The sequence below is a fragment of the Oncorhynchus masou genome, chromosome 1 (genome assembly GCF_036934945.1).
Source record: "Oncorhynchus masou masou isolate Uvic2021 chromosome 1, UVic_Omas_1.1, whole genome shotgun sequence".
In the NCBI taxonomy this organism is placed as follows: Eukaryota; Metazoa; Chordata; class Actinopteri; order Salmoniformes; family Salmonidae; genus Oncorhynchus; species Oncorhynchus masou.
In genome coordinates this window covers 51,999,161-52,017,288 of record NC_088212.1, presented here as the reverse complement: position 1 = coordinate 52,017,288, position 18,128 = coordinate 51,999,161, and the positions used below count along the sequence as shown (strand labels likewise).

At 42.1% G+C, this 18,128-nt stretch overlaps 1 protein-coding gene across 1 annotated transcript in view; it reads left to right on the top strand.

Annotated features, from left to right (window-relative positions):
• Nucleotides 1-16,532: 16,532 nt before the first annotated feature.
• snx2 (sorting nexin 2) overlaps nucleotides 16,533-18,128 on the top strand; it is a 29,065-nt gene continuing 27,469 nt past the window's right edge. The window contains exon 1 of the mRNA XM_064974647.1: nucleotides 16,533-16,716. Within this exon, the coding sequence (XP_064830719.1) occupies nucleotides 16,609-16,716 (108 nt within the window). The 5' untranslated portion in view covers nucleotides 16,533-16,608. The remainder of the gene's footprint in view (nucleotides 16,717-18,128) is intronic.

The window sequence follows — 18,128 nt, the reverse complement described above, 5'->3', positions numbered from 1 at the left end:
CAGGAAATAAAGGAGTCCATGAAATTGAGCTCATTCAATAATTTCTTAGCAAGCATAGTTAAAGATGACTACTCTACGTTAAGGAGCCTGACAGAGGTTGGCAAAAAAAAAAAGATACAACACATTGGGTTTATGCTGTTTTTTAAACTCAATTCAACCAATAGATAGGCTGTATCAAAGTGTAATATGTCAATGGTTCGTTCTATTGAGATAGATCATTGAGACTGATGGGTTTAAATAAGATCATATATTTTTCATGGGGTGACACTTAAGACAATCTTTCAATATGGTTTGTTCAGACATCAAAATGTATGTTAAAAACAAGAATAATGTCAGCTTGTTATAGCCACTATACATGTTGTGGCTTCATGCTATCAGAAACACATTACTGTAACGTTATACATAACAATATTTTGGTATTTTGCAGGAAATCAACCTATATTTATTACATGTAAGTATCCCAAAGGAATCTAATGGATCTTCACTAATTGTAGTTTTTAATCTTAGTCCACAATATGAAACATTTTCCATAGGTACACAATTAGCCTAACAATAATTCACAGATGTGAGTAGTGTCAATTGAATACATTCATAAAATGCATCAGTTTGGGAATCAGTTGAGAGATATTTTCATTTTATACCACAGGAGCAGATCGCAGTTCATGTTCCAAAAAACGAGCAATTTTTTGGTGAAGTTAAACTGACAAATTAGACCTCATTTATTGGACAACAGTTTGAGTCAATATCCCAGGGAGCCATTCCACACCTTTGAAGACCCAGGGAGTTTAATTGGGTGATGGTGTGAGAGGAAACGTTTAAGCATGGGGCGCCAGGCCTGGTGTGCAACATGAAAATGGAGGAGACAAGCACTTGATTTGACAAGGGGAGTCATATATAGATTTTTGTGTCCATTGTTTTGGCTTATTTGTGTGTGCTTTACTCAGTCAATCAAATATAATTGACACCACTGGGCTCTGTTGTTTCTGGGATGACAGCAGTAAATGCCAGTGGAAAAAAACGCTAGGAGGAAACTTCTCCCTGTGAAGGATGGGAAAAGGTTTCTGCCTGGCCTGTGACAATCTTTCACCCGTCAACAGCATTAATTGATGTAATGGCAGAGATGATGGATACTAATAAATGCAACCTTTGAAAAAAGGTAATTGTATTGCTCACATGCATGCTGGTTGAACCTGGGAGCCGGTAAACAATGATACATCACAAAAGCCCCACGTATTATTTTGTTCATGGCATAGGAACAACTTGAAAAGCACGTTTTTGTAAGACATAGTTTTGTACATACACAAGCAAACACATTTGCATGTAAAAAGATTGTAAAAAAAATAATGAAAGTATCCAGCATTCACTCGTTGTATTGCATGGAGTTTGTTAATTTATAGATTTGCTCACAATAAGACATTTGCAACTTAATATCGTATATGGTTACTCATTGTTGCATTATATTAAGATAGCAAATCGCCATCTACTCATTCAGAGAAATGCTTGGTATCCAGTAGAGTAGATTGTTCCTTCCACAGTGTACCAGAAGAGGGAAGCATTGCTGTTCAAGTTGCACCACATGCAAAAAGACAAAATAACATCAGCATTCATTCTCTTAGTACTGTTTTACATCTTGTAACTCACAAACCAAAGCCATTTTGTTTATCTCAACATTTATTTGCTGATATTATTTACCTGTGCTGTCAAAAGCTGTCATCTTTATCCAGCAATGAACAGGTAGTCTTTAAAAGCAATTTTATTTGTACTTAAAGACATTTTGAGAATTAAAAATTAGGTGGAACCTGAAAGTCCAGTGATTTTCAATCAGGCTCCAAAAGTCTTAGGTCACATGGACTAATTGTCTCTCTGTGCCGTATTAAACATATACCCGGTATATTGCTATAGTATGTTTAAAGTAATACTACACTCAAAACGTTAATGCAATCCTCCCAAAAATGTGCATGCCAGCAGTCAAGTTTTCAATATAGAGCATGTTCATAACAGAGCAAAAACTCTTATGATGATGCAAACTCCAAATGTATCATTTATGTATGCTAAAAACATTAAGTGATTGGTAATAACTTAATAATCATAACTATTTTAATATACATAACCAGAGAGTAGAAAACATAATTTGCAAATAAAAATATATTTTTTTCATATTCATGGAAGAAAGAATAATGGCTATTTGGTTTTTAAGCGAGTGCTATTTTGGAATTAGAAAGCAGCACCATTCACACTCCGTATTTGGACTGGAATGCTTGGGTTTTTAAGTTATTCCTGATGGACCCCTTATAAACATACCACACATTACATAGTGTATATTTGACTTATGTGGGCATGAGACTGGTATGCATCAAATGTGTTTTAGAAATATACTGCAAAACAGGGGTCATCTGGCAGATGTATATTACAACTACTATTTAACTGTCAGAAAATACCTCATGAGCACATCATGAAATTGTAATGTCAACTTTTTGATTTGCATTAGTGAGGAGGAAATAGATAATAGGGAATGATATCTTTCCCTTTTTTACAGCATTAATAATGATGCTTGTTTGTAGAGCACCTTGTAAATCATAACAACATGAAGTCTGTCAACACAGCCACTAGAGACAGGCAGCATTGTTAATCCCTAGTCCCCGGAGATGGCTCCAGACCAAACATGGACCTGTCCCAAATGGCACCCTAGGCTATTCCCTATATAGTGCAGTACTTTAGACTAGAGCTCTATGGGTCCTGGTCAAAATTAGTGCGCTACACAGGGAATAGGGTGCCATTTAGGACACATACCATAATAGTAAAACACTCTATTTAACATCTCAAAGGGGCAATCCAGAATTTGAAAAACAACAAAGCGGTGACCTCACCCCTTGATTTGGTAAACAGCTGTGGGATGAGGCTGAAGAAATGTAACCACTCTCAAATTTTTAAACAGAGCTATTGAAGCAAGGACTAACCATCCATGAGAATTATAGTTTTAGCCATGCTTTAAAACAATCTTAAATTTTTGGTTCTGATGGCGAACGACATTTGAACTGAGCTCATGAGGCGTTTATAAATTATATTCTTCAAGAATCAATGGCTATATATCATTAATTTATGCGTCCAAAAATGTATCTACCAATCGCAGATTGATCCTTTAATAACAGTCACACATAAGAGGAGAAGAGGGCAAATAATGGTCACCCAACGAATTAAAGATTGTCAGTATCAGTAGAAGATCATGATAAACAAATGGGTTTTTATTGCAGTTTACATATTTTGGAAGTTGCAACATATGCTACCCATTTTCCCTTTGGAAGAGAGAGAGGAAAGCATTTTATGTACGTACAGTACAGTGTTGCAGCACAGTATGAAGTCAAGTATGTGTTGAAATATGTGTGTAGTGGGCATCCCTTGAATTATGTAATGATAATCTCTCATGGACATGTTTACGTAAACGTAACTGGTACCGGTAGAATATGTCGGGAAGGAATGGGATGCGTGGGATAACGAGCAGCAGGAGTTCCGGTGTTTGAATTTTTCAGCACTGGTTATTTGGACAAATTACGGTTTTGCAGGTGTTAGCATCTTTCGAATTTCGGAAGCGGATGGGACATTCGGCCCATAAACAAAGAGATAGGGTGGAGCTCTTTGTTCTGGTTCCACTCCTTGTTCTAGCATCTCTTCTCTTAACATATGGACCCGTAACTTAATCGAGCAGCTGACCAATTACGGAGACTTTAGTTAATTAAGGGTTAACCGAGATTACTGTAATGATAACAATAGATTGGATTTATTTAGTGTATTCCTGTGTTTAACACTACTTTGTAATGGGGAATTTACCTCATCCACCACCAATGGTGCGCATACCTGGTTGATACAACTGTGCACAGCTGCCATTGGAGAGAATAGAGAAAACAATAGCTGCTGTCATATTCAGAGAGATTGTCAAATTATTCCTTATAGATGGTACCTATGTCTGTCAGTCCACTGAATGTCCGTACAGAGTGGTGTTCTTGTACTGCTAGAAATTACCCTTGACCTGCTGTCAGGCTGCTTGCCTGCCTGAGAACTCCTTCTCAAACAAGTAGCTGACAGGTATTCTGGAAACAATACAACTCAATCTTAAAAAATATATTTCCCAAAAACTTCTGTAGCTGTTTTTATCTCAATGTCCTTTCTTACTCTAATACTTTCCCATTCCAATTGAAAAAAAATAAAAAGTTTTTCAGCAAAAGTCTATTTCTCAAGCAAGAATTTTGCTAGGACTGTCTGGGAGTGGTGTGAGTGAGGAGCCTAATTGGAGGGGCCAAATGGGTGGGATATGTAACCTGAAAGCGATGGTGTTATTGGCAGAGGTTTCGAATTCTCTTTGTTATTGGTCTATGAACTTATACTGCCTGGGGATGTCACCCAGCAAGTGAAAACTCCACACATGCCAAACCTACAGGATTAGAAGGTCCTGTGTAAATTATATTTTCAACCAGCAACTATCAGGAATTTTTCACACATTTAGTGTTAGTTACATGTATATGATACAAATCACAGGAAAAACCTATTTGATTGCACTGGGCCTTTAAAGAGTACTTCTGTCATCTATCCTATGCTGTCTGTCTGTCTTACTTTGTGTTGCAAGCCACTTTATTCACCCAAATGCTTTTCTATGTTGTCATTTCATGAAAGCAGTTCCAGTTAGGACAACTCTTCCCGCTGACTCAATCTGTAGTGTGTACAGATTCCTCACATTACCATTTCCTGAAAGACACACATTTCTTGAAATTTCTAATGTAAAAGTTATGAAAGAACAAAGCATGACTAATTGTATACTTCCTGGGCTGTTTTCCCAGACACCGATTAAGACTAGTCCTCGAATGCACTTTCAATGAAGATTCTCCATCGAAAATTATTTTTATTCCAGGACTATAGGCTTAACCTGGGTCTGGGACATCAGCTCCAGTAGTTTTACAAATGATATCCTTTGTAGTGGACTTCAAGTACAGTGCAGCCTTGAGGTCCTGCAATACTGAGTTTTATAAAACATTATCATGCTTACGAACAGGAAGAAAAAGCTTACTCCACTGGATGTCAGAAGGTGAATTCACCAATTTGTAAGTCGCTCTGGATAAGAGCGTCTGCTAAATGACTTAAATGTAATGTAAATGTGACGGTTCCACCGCCTTCTATTTCTGAAAACTATTATGAAAGAGTTATTTGCTGCCTAAAGCCTACCAGTGTTTCCCAAATGGATCAATCAGGAGCCAGCCAGCCAATTCCTCTTGGGTCGTCCTGGTTTGGGTGTGGCAAGAAATATGGTTAGAGAACCACTGACCTAGTCCCACTTTGACCTTCTATATACCGTTACCAAAGTTGATTGTGCCTTGGTTTATGATTAGAAATTATTCAATTTCTAGGACATAGGGTAATCTATAGCCTGGTCCCAGATATGTTTGTGCTCCATGACAAGGAGTTGACATTATTGCACGAACAGATCTGGGATCAGATTAGGTAATCTTGTGTTTAAAAATAGTGATGAGTTCTTATTAAACAGAAGGGGAAATGTCTACAAGTGCAACCAATGATCCAGGGAGAACCCTCTTTATTCTAACATCCAGTCATTATTCAACTTCTTTATCATGCCCTGGATTTATTATTTTCCTATTAGATTGTAGCCTAATATTTCCAGGGCTGCACTTTTCATTGCGTATGTCACACTGTGCTTCAACCCACTCCAATGCCATAGTCGGATGGGCCCAGCATACATTTATTGGAATGCAATGGCTCCTTTAACCTATTCCATTGATTGGTGAGTGTCTCCCATTAAAGCTCAGAAGTGTGTCCACGGAGAAAGGAATAAGAAGTCCCTCAATGCCGGCCTGCCTCCCTACCAGGCCCTTGGCCCTGCCCTCAGAGGAGTGGCGGCTTCACCAGCGCTTCATTTAGGCCTGTGTTCTCTTAGCCACCTTTTTTGCTGTAAATAGCAGATCATTATCGCGGGACAGACAAGTGCACTGTCGTTACAGCTCGATGCCTGCGTTCAGCCCGTCTGCGATTCTGGACTGGGGGGGTCTAGGGGGTTGAGGGTGCAGGGAGTGGGGGATGGTGTCCCGTGGGGCCCCATCTTGGGCTCTCAAACTGTCAGGGTTCAATGCGAGAGTTTAGTTTGAAGATTTAAAACATTTTGTCACCCTATCCTGTTGCATCCCGGCAAATGACTTTTGCAGTTGTCATTTAGTTAGAGACATATGTGGTCGCAGTTTCCTTAAGTCACCCATAGTCCTGTGCGATGCAATTCATCCAACACGGTTTTACACTTCTTTAGCTAATAGCCTAGTCACCCTATTTTGTGACATCAATAAAATCATCTCCCCATCTCCCTTTGTATTCTGTTGGAACATGTCTCCCATACTGCTGATGTGATATGTGACACAATGGATTAGACAAGGTAATGGAAACCTCCAATGTTTTTAAGCATTCTCCGTAAAGTTATGTCAAGATGTCTTCACCAATATATTGTCTGAAGAGATATTCCAACTTTTTACACAGAGTAGCCTAGCTAGTATCTTCTACAAGTAATCCTATGCCTATCGTTATCATGAGTGGCAAAACCTTTAAAATATATAGCACAAACTAGCATAGAGGTAGGCGTACAGTAATGTGTATAAACTGTGATCAAACATCTACAGCAAGTCTTTGTGTCTGGGTATAACATCCCTTATTCATCAATGAGCCATTTCTGTGTAAAAAGTGGTAAATGTAAAATGTATTTACATTGCAATTATATTACAGTATAGGTACACATAATTACAGTGCAGGTATATTGTAGGCCTATTTACATTGTTACTGTACACATAGTAGATCTGCAGGCCTTTTAGAAGCCCCTTTTCCATAGGCAAAGTTACTGCGGAAATTAAATAGGTCATTTTTTTTTCAATTGCTCTCCAGCTAGTGATACTGGAAATACATAAATATCATGTGAGCAGTGTTAGGGAAGGTACTCTGAAAATATACACAGAACAAAAATATAAACGCAACATGTAAAGTGTTTCAAAAGCTCCTTGAAATGTTCCATACGCACAAAAAGCGTATTTCTGAGGCCCATTGTGAGGCCCTTTTTTTTTTTTTTAAGGTATATGTGACCAACAGATGCATTCATTGTTCTTCACCTTTATATAACTCTGTAAGCAAGTCAGTTATGTACAAAATCTTATTTACAATGACGACCTACATCAGCCAAACCCTCCCCTTACCCGGACGACACTGCGCCTCCCGTTCAAGGCCGGTTGTGAAACAGCCTGGGATCAAACCAGGGTCTGTAGTGACACCTCTCGCACTGAGATGCAGTGCCTTAGACCACTGCGCCACTCGGGAGACCCTAGAATGTATTACCAGTTTATTTTTATTTTTTACCTTTATTTAACCAGGTAGGCTAGTTGAGAACAAGTTCTCATTTGCAACTGCGACCTGGCCAAGATAAAGCATAGCAGTGTGAACAGACAACAGAGTTACACATGGAGTAAACAATAAACAAGTCAATAACACAGTAGAAAAAAAAGAGAGTCTATATACATTGTGTGCAAAAGGCATGAGGAGGTAGGCGAATAATTACAATTTTGCAGATTAACACTGGAGTGATAAATGATCAGATGGTCATGTACAGGTAGAGATATTGGTGTACAAAAGAGCAGAAAAGTAAATAAATAAACAGTAAGGGGGTAGGTAAAATTGGGTGGGCTATTTACCGATAGACTATGTACAGCTGAAGCGATCAGTTAGCTGCTCAGATAGCAGATGTTTGAAGTTGGTGAGGGAGATAAAAGTCTCCAACTTCAGCGATTTTTGCAATTCGTTCCAGTCACAGGCAGCAGAGAACTGGAACGAAAGGCGGCCAAATGAGGTGTTGGCTTTAGGGATGATCAGTGAGATACACCTGCTGGAGCGCGTGCTATGGCTGGGCGTTGCCATCGTGACCAGTGAACTGAGATAAGGCGGAGCTTTACCTAGCATGGACTTGTAGATGACCTGGAGCCAGTGGGTCTGGCGACGTATATGTAGCGAGGGCCAGCCGACTAGAGTATACAGGTCGCAGTGGTGGGTGGTATAACGAGCTTTAGTAACAAAACGGATGGCACTGTGATAAACTGCGTCCAGTTTGCTGAGTAGAGTATTGGAAGCTATTTTGTAGATGACATCACCGAAGTCAAGGATCGGTAGGATAGTCAGTTTTACTAGGGTAAGTTTGGCGGCGTGAGTGAAGGAGGCTTTGTTGCGGAATAGAAAGCCGACTAGATTTTATTTTAGATTGGAGATGTTTGATATGAGTCTGGAAGGAGAGTTTATAGTCTAGCCAGACACCTAGGTACTTATAGATGTCCACATATTCTAGGTCGGAACTATCCAGGGTGGTGATGCTAGTCGGGCGTGCGGGTGCAGGCAGCGAACAGTTGAAAAGCATGCATTTGGTTTTACTAGCGTTTAAGAGCAGTTGGAGGCCACGGAAGGAGTGTTGTATGGCATTGAAGCTCGTTTGGAGGTAAGATAGCAGTGTCCAAGAACGGGCCGGAAGTATACAGAATGGTGTTGTCTGCGTAGAGGTGGATCAGGGAACCGCCCGCAGCAAGAGCAACATCATTGATATATACAGAGAAAAGAGTGGGCCCAGGAATTGAACCCTGTGGCACTCCCATAGAGACTGCCAGAGGACCGGACAGCATGCCCTCCGATTTGACACACTGAACTCTGACTGCAAAGTAGTTGGTGAACTAGGCAAGGCAGTCATCAGAAAAACCAAGGCTACTGAGTCTGCCGATAAGAATATGGTGATTGACAGAGTCGAAAGCCTTGGCAAGGTCGATGAAGACGGCTGCACAGTACTGTCTTTTATCGATGGCGGTTATGATATCGTTTAGTACCTTGAGCGTGGCTGAGGTGCACCCGTGACCGGCTCAGAAAACAGATTGCACACCGGAGAAGGTACGGTGGGATTCGAGGGAGATGGTCAGTGACCTGTTTGTTGACTTGGCTTTCGAAGACCTTAGATAGGCAGGATGGATATAGGTCTGTAACAGTTCGTGTCCAGGGTGTCTCCCCCTTTGAAAGGGGGATGACTGCGGCAGCTTTCAATCCTTGGGGATCTCAGATGATATGAAAGAGAGGTTGAACAGGCTGGTAATAGGGGTTGCGACAATGGCGGCGGATAGTTTCAGAAATAGAGGGTCCAGATTGTCAAGCCCAGCTGATTTGTACCAGTCCAGGTTTTGCAGCTCTTTCAGAACATCTGCTATCTGTGAAATCCAGAGATTAGGGCCTAATCCTAATTTATTTATTTATTTCAATTGACTGATTTTTTTACTCCGTAAAATCAATTAAATTGTTGCATGTTGTGTTTATATTTTTGTTCAGTATAGTTTACCAAGTTATCTATCAAATGTATTTATAAAGCCCTTTTTATATCAGTCGATTTCACAAAGTGCTATATAGAAACCCATCTTAAAACACCAAACCACAAGCAATGCAGATGTAGAAGCACAGTGACTAAGGAAAACTGCCTAGAAAGGCAGGAACCTAGGAAGAAACCTAGAGAGGGACCAGGCTCTGAGGGGTGGCCAGTCATCTTCTGGCTGTGCTGGGTGGAGATTATAACAGTACACGGCCAAGATGTTCAAACATTCATAGATGAGCAGCAGGGTCAAATAATAATAATCACAGTGGTTGTAGAGGGTGCAGCAGGTCAGCACCTCAGGAGTAAATGTCACTTGGCTTTTCATAGCCGATCATTCAGAGTTAGAGACAGCAGGTGCGGTAGAGAGTCGAAAACAGCATGTTCAGGACAAGGTAGCACGTCTGGTGAACAGGTCGAGGTTCCATAGCCGCAGGCAGAACAGTTGAAACTGGAGCAGCAGCACGACCAGGTGGACTGGAGTCATCAGGCCAGGTAGTCCTGAGGCATGGTCCTAGGGTTCAGGTCCTCAGAGAAGAGAGAATTACCTTCTACCAATTACTTTATACTGAAAGAAGTTTAGCTACACCAAATCTACCCTTAAAAAGTGACAGTTCTGGATTTATCTACTTCCCCAGAGTTAGATGAACTCACAGATACCATGTTTATGTCTCTACATCCAGTAATAAGTGAGTTAGAAGTAGTTGTGTGAGCCAATGCTAACTAGCGTAAGCACAATGACTGGAATTCTGTTATATACTAGCATGCTAGCAATTACTATAGAATCAGTAATTGCGCTAACGCTAGTTAATAACTTCAAATCAAATTTTATTTGTCACATACACATGGTTAGCAGATGTTAATGCGAGTGTAGCGAAATGCTTGTGCTTCTAGTTCCGACAATGCAGTAATAACCAACAAGTAATCTAACTAACAATTCCCAAACTACTGTCTTATACACAAGGGTAAGGGGATAAGGAATATGTACATAAAGATATATGAATGAATGATGGTACAGAGCAGCATAGGCAAGATACAGTAGATGGTATCGAGTACAGTATATACATATGAGATGAGTATGTAAACAAAGTGGCATAGTTAAAGTGGCTAGTGATACATGTATTACATAGAGATGATAGAGTACAGTATATACGTATACATATGAGATGAATAATGTAGGGTATGTAAACATTATATTAGGTAGCATTGTTTAAAGTGGCTAGTGATATATTTCCCATCATTTCCCATCAATTCCCATTATTAAAGTGGCTGGAGTTGAGTCAGTGTGTTGGCAGCAGCCACTCAATGTTAGTGGTGGCTGTTTAACAGTCTGATGGCCTTGAGATAGAAGCTGTTTTTCAGTCTCTCGGTCCCAGCTTTGATGCACCTGTACTGACCTCGCCTTCTGGATGATAGCGGGGTGAACAGGCAGTGGCTCGGGTGGTTGTTGTCCTCGATGATCTTTATGGCCTTCCTGTAACATCGGGTGGTGTAGGTGTCCTGGAGGGCAGGTAGTTTGCCCCCGGTGATGCGTTGTGCAGACCTCACTACCCTCTGGAGAGACTTACGGTTGTGGGCGGGTCAGTTGCTGTATCAGGCGGTGATACAGCACGCCAGGATGCTCTCGATTGTGCATCTGTAGAAGTTTGTGAGTGCTTTTGGTGACAAGCCGAATTTCTTCAGCCTCCTGCTTCAGCCACGATGCTGTCTGTGTGGGTGGACCAATTCAGTTTGTCTGTGATGTGTATGCCGAGGAACTTAAAGCTTACTACCCTCTCCACTACTGTTCCATTGATGTGGATAGGGGGGTGTTCCCTCTGCTGTTTCCTGAAGTCCACAATCATCTCCTTAGTTTTGTTGACGTTGAGTGTGAGGTTATTTTCCTGACACCACACTCCGAGGGCCCTCACCTCCTCCCTGTAGGCCGTCTCGTCGTTGTTGGTAATCAAGCCTACCACTGTTGTGTCGTCCAAACTTGATGATTGAGTTGGAGGCGTGTGTGGTCACGCAGTTGTGGGTGAACAGGGAGTACAGGAGAGGGCTCAGAACGCACCCTTGTGGGGCCCCAGTGTTGAGGATCAGCGGGGTGGACATGTTGTTGCCTACCCTCACCACCTGGGGGCGGCCCGTCAGGGAGTCCAGTACCCAGTTGCACAGGGCGGGGTCGAGACCCAGGGTCTCGAGCTTGATGACGAGCTTAGAGGGTACTATGGTGTTAAATGCCGAGCTGTAGTCGATGAACAGCATTCTCACATAGGTATTCCTCTTGTCAAGATGGGTTAGGGCAGTGTGCAGTGTGGTTGAGATTGCATCGTCTGTGGACCTATTTGGGCGGAAAGCAAATTGGAGTGGGTCTAGGGTGTCAGGTAGGGTGGAGGTGATATGGTCCTTGACTAGTCTCTCAAAGCACTTCATGATGACGGAAGTGAGTGCTACGGGGCGGTAGTCGTTTAGCTCAGTTACCTTAGCTTTCTTGGGAACAGGAATAACGGTGGCCCTCTTGAAGCATGTGGGAACAGCAGACTGGGATAGGGATTGATTGAATATGTACGTAAACACACCAGCCAGCTGGTCTGCGCATGCTCTGAGGGCGCGGCTGGGGATGCCGTCTGGGCCTGCAGCCTTGCGAGGGTTAACACGTTTAAATGTTTTACTCACCTCGGGTGCAGTGAAGGAGAGTCCGCATGTTTTCGTTGCAGGCCGTGTCAGTGGCACTGTATTGTCCTCAAAGCGGGCAAAAAAGTGATTTAGTTTGCCTGGGAGCAAGACATCCTGGTCCGTGACGGGGCTGGTTTTCTTTTTGTAATCCATGATTGACTGTAAGACCCTGCCACATACCTCTTGTGTCTGAGCCGTTGAATTGAGATTCTACTTTGTCTCTATACTGACACTTAGCTTGTTTGATTGCCTTGCGGAGGGAATAGCTACACTGTTTGTATTTGGTCATGTTTCCAGTCACCTCGCTTTCAGTTTCACGCGAATGCTGCCATCAATCCACGGTTTCTGGTTTGGTAATGTTTTAATCGTTGCTATGGGAACGACATCTTCAACGCACATTCTAATGAACTCGCACACCGAATCAGCGTATTCGTCAATGTTGTTGTCTGACGCAATACGAAACATATCCCAGTCCACGTGATGGAAGCAGTCTTGGAGTGTGGAATCAGATTGGTCAGACCAGCGTTGGACAAACCTCAGCGTGGGAGCTTCTTGTTTTAGTTTCTGTCTGTAGGCAGGGATCAACAAAATGGAGTCGTGGTCAGCTTTTCCGAAAGGAGGGCGGGGCAGGGCCTTATATGCGTTGCGGAAGTTAGAATAGCAATGATCCAAGGTTTTACCAGCCCTGGTTGCACAATCGATATGCTGATACAATTTAGGGAGTCTTGTTTTCAGATTAGCCTTGTTAAAATGCAGAACTAAAAACAGATATAGCCCTTGGTTCACTCCAGACCTGACTGCCCTCGACCAGACCCAGCGGACTGCAATAGCATCGAATAGTCCCCGCGATATGCAACTGTTCAGGGAAGTGAACCAATACACGCAGTCAGTCAGGAAAGCTAAGGCCAGCTTCTTCAGGCAGAAATTTGCATCCTGTAGCTCTAACTCCAAAAGTTCTGGGACACTGAAATCCATGGAGAACAAGAGCACCTCCTCCCAGCTGCCCACTGCACTGAGGCTAGGTAACACGGTCACCACCGATAAATCCATGATTATCAAAAACTTCAATAAGCATTTCTGGCCATGCCTTCCGCCTGCCCACTGCCAACTGAGCAGCTACTCGGCCTCTCCAACATCCAGATAGCAGATGTTCAGCCAAAACCTTAATCAGACTCATCTGTATTTCCTGTGCAACCCCTATTACCAGCCTGTTCAACCTCTCTTTCATATCGTCTGAGATCCCCAAGGATTGGAAAGCTGCCGCAGTCATCCGAGACACCCTGGACACGAACTGTTACAGACCTATATCCAGCCTGCCCTGCCTATCTAAGGTCTTCGAAAGCCAAGCTTCAACAAACAGGTCGCTGATCATTTCAACACCTTCTCCGCTGTGCAATCTGGTTTCTCCTTCCGTGCACCTCCAACGATATCATAACGGCCATCGATAAAAGACAGTACTGTGCAGCAGTCTTCATCGACCCAGTACAGCTGTCAATCACCAATTCTTATCGGCAGACTCAGTAGCCTGTGCTGTGTTATCTAACCTCCAAACAAGCTTCAATACCATACAACACTCCTTCCGTGGCCTCCAACTGCTCTTAAACGCTAGTAAAACCAAATGCATGCTGTTCAACCGTTCGCTGCCTGCACCCGCACGCCTGACTAGTATCACCACCCTGGATGGTTCCAACCTTGAATATGTGGACATCTGTAAGTACCTAGGTGTCTGGCTAGACTGTAAACTCTCCTTCCAGACTCATATCAAACATCTCCAATCGAAAATCAAATCAAGAGTCGGCTTTCTATTCCGCAACAAAGCCTCCATAACTCACGCCGCCAAACTTACCCTAGTAAAACTGACTATCCTACCGATCCTCGACTTCGGTGATGTCATCTACAAAATTGCTTCCAATACTCTACTCAGCAAACTGGATGCAGTTTATCACAGTGCCATCCGTTTTGTCACTAAAGCACCGTATACCACCCACCACTGCGACTTGTATGCTCTAGTCGGCTGGCCCTCGCTACATATTCGTCGCCAGACCCACTGGCTCCAGGTCATCTACAAATCCATGCTAGGTAAAGCTCCGCCTTATCTCAGTTCACTGGTCACGATGGCAACACCCACCCGTAGCACGTGCTCCAGCAGGTGTATCTCACTGATCATCCCTAAAGCCAACACCTCATTTGGCCGCCTTTTGTTCCAGTTCTCTGCTGCCTGTGACTGGAACGAATTGCAAAAATCGCTGAAGTTGGAGACTTTTATCTCCCTCACCAACTTCAAACATCTGCTATCTGAGCAGCTAACCGATCGCTGCAGCTGTACATAGTCTTATCGGTAAATAGCCCACCCAATTTTACCTACCTCATCCCCATACTGTTTTTATTTATTTACTCTTCTGCTCTTTTGCACACCAATATCTCTACATGACCATCTGATAATTTATCACTCCAGTGTTAATCTGCAAAATTGTAATTATTTGCCTACCTCCTCATGCCTTTTGCACACAATGTATATAGACTCTCTTTTTTTTCTACTGTGTTATTGACTTGTTTATTGTTTACTCCATGTGTAACTCTGTGTTGTCTGTTCACACTGCTATGCTTTATGTTGGCCAGGTCGCAGTTGCAAATGGGAACTTGTTCTCAACTAGCCTACCTGGTTAAATAAAGGTGAAATAAAAAATAAATAAAAAAAATACCCAGCTGCAATGAATGCAGCCTCAGGATGCATGGATTCCAGTTTGCAAAGAGTCAAATAAAGTTTGTTCAGAGCCATCGATGTGTCTGCTTGGGGGGGAATATATACGGCTGTGATTATAATCGAAGAGAATTCCCTTGGTAGATAATGCATTTGAATGTGAGGAATTCTAAATCAGGTGAACAGAAGGATGAGTTCCTGTATGTTTTTGTGATCACACCACGTCTCATTAGCCATAAGGCATATGCCCCCGACCCTCTTCTTACCAGAAAGATGTTTGTTTCTGTCGGCACGATGCGTGGAGAAACCAGCTGGCTGCACCGACTCCGATAGCGTCTCTCCAGTGAGCCATGTTTCCGTGAAGCAAAGAACGTTACAGTCTCTGATGTCCCTCTGGAATGCTACCCTTGCTCGGATTTCATCAACCTTGTTGTCAAGAGACTGGACATTGGCGAGAAGTATACTAGGGAGTGGTGCACGATGTGCCCGTCTCCGGAGTCTGACCAGAAGACCGCTTCGTTTGCCTCTTTTACGAAGTCGTTTTTTTGGGTCGCCGGCTGGGATCCATTCCATTGTCCTGGGTGAAAGGCAGAACACAGGATCCGCTTCGCAAAAGTCATATTCTTGGTCGTACTGATGGTGAGTTGACGCTGCTCTTATATTCAGTAGTTCTTCTCGACTGTATGTAATGAAACCTAAGATGACCTGGGGTACTAATGTAAGAAATAACACGTAAAAAAACAAAAAACTGCATAGTTTCCTAGGAACGCGAAGCGAGGCGGCCATCTCTGTCGGCGCCGGAAGTAGTCAGTGACATAAATATGGTATCCAAGCATTCATCAGACTGAAATACATACACAAAAGGCTTCATTGCCAAAATCCAAACGTATCAGTTTAAGAAAAATATTATTTACTTAACCAAAGTTACTTTGAAAAAGGAAGTTCACTAGATCCAAACTACTTTGTTAAAAACTCATTATGTAAATCTTAAATGTCATAGACTACAAATTGCAAGAACATATCACTTTGGGGTCATATGTTAATGTATTAAACACTAAAACAATGTGTTAAGTGGGAATTAGGCAGGTCTGATGCCGAAAAAGAAAGGAAATGACTGCCTACTTAATCCATATTCTCTTGCCTTTTAGCAAAATAACTAGTGTGTAGTTCCAGTAGTTAGCTACACTGCTACATGGCAAAACAATTTGTATTAACTACTGAAAACAGATTTGAATTTAGTTCAACTACTGCAAAATGCAGTTGAATTACATGTAATGTTACTTCACTTCACCCAAACACTGCACTTGGTCATCGTCCTTTTCGTCATCAGCATAAACTAAATGAGTTACTGCGACCAGAGCGAAATATGATCTCCATGAAAGCGCCAGCTGTCACAAGACTAAATCAAAGATCATATATTATATGGACAAGATAGCCAAGTGACCGCTCTAACAATGAACATACACGCCCTCAATAATTGAAAAAGGGCGATGAGAGGGCAGATACGCTTGTGAACAACAGGTACAACTGTCGTGGTTGTTTTTCTCAAAGTTGCCGTAATGCCACGTACATTTCCTTATATCAGTACAAAAGTCTTCTGTTACAAACTTCTATTCGGTCAAATAAGCCTCACGTAATTCAACACTCACTCGTGCACCTCGATACAAACAGGGCATAGCTTACGCGGACAGATTTTTGGGCGGAGTAAATGCTCTCGCTTCGCCTCTTCCTCTCTGACTAAACTGTTCCTGTGAGTCACATGACAGCTGGCGGACCTCCTGACTCCTTTCTGTCGATTGTTTTCTTACTCGGATATTATTGCTAAAGGAAGATGGCTGCGGAGATGGAACCGCCACCACTGGGAGATGCAGGACAGACTGACTTCAGGGAAATAGAAGATGGAGAAGGCTTTTTTGTCAGTACAGTCACTACACTAGAGGTAAGAGTGATCCGAGGCCGAGGATAGAAAGCAACTAGGGGCTTGATGCTCATTGATACAGTACGAGACGACAAGTAAGTCAGGCGACCTTCCGTTGTTGTGAGCTAGATGCTGCTAGGCTTATGACACGGTTGTGCTTCGGGTGTTAGTTTCTTTAAATTAAAATCATGCAACAAAGTAGCCACTACAGTTTATTATAATCATGAATGATAATCTATAGCCAGCTCACTATCCTGATGATGGCCAATAACGCATACTGGGAGGGGGTTTGTTCTTGAGATTCAGCCGTGCGTCAGAAAAACGCAGAACGTCTGCACTTTTTACTGGTTTCCGGGTTTTCAATAGATCAGGGGATAATCACATGTGTGGTACAATTTTAATTTCATATTATTTGTTTAAAATGGGATAAACCAACAATGGGACACTAATTGGAGTTCTACAAACATTAGCTTGGTGTTTAGCCAAATTTGTTGCTGTGCAATTTATATTTGATAGTTATTTAACAGACGGTCTTATGCTCTTAGTTGTAAAATGCTAAAAGCCTAATATTCTACAAACGTTTAGAAATATCTCTTTGGAATATCACCAATTATAGGAGAGTGCACGAGCCCAATCCTAGAAGTTGACTCCCTCTCTGAAATGTAGACTAATCTCTCCGTCAGTCATACATTTCCCTTGTGAGCTGTGAATTTACAGGTGTAAGTCAGGTGCGTGTTTATTAAATAGATGGTCCTTGGAAATTTCCAATAAACAAATGAAAAATGATGAGCATACATGTTAACTAAGTGGACCTCTTTCTGCACTTTTAAGTGGAGTGGGACTAAGGTTAAGAGTAGTCTCCATTGACCGCTGCCTCACCCCCCCACACAATTCTTCTTCTTCTTATTATTATTATTATTATATATTTTTACAATTTTTATTAATGTTCTGTCATCTTTTCTACTATCAAGGAAGTGGTAGGTTTTTGCCCCAACTTAGTTTGGTAACTTTTACCTTAACTTAGTTTGGTAACTTTTACTTTTCAAAAGCTAAAAATGTTGATTGAATGTGAAGCCAGAAGGCCCATCAGATAGGACACTTACAGCTTCATTGTGTAACATGATCTGGATGTGTGCAGCAAAAGTTCAACATTCACCTTTTGCTACCCTTTCCGTCAAGCCATCTACGCGTGCCATTTGATGCATACGTTTGATAAATCCAACCTATGCACTACACAGAATGCACCACAACTGCCTCTGTAACGCAATGCTGCAAGGCAAATGCAGCATTCCTTTGGAAATGAATGTACTTCTGGTGTACCAAAACGCAATGACACTGTAGGTGTGATCGAGGCCTCATTAACATGTTACACCTACAGTGTCATTCCGTGAATGTCGAACTTTTGCTGCACACATCCAGATCATGCTGCATAC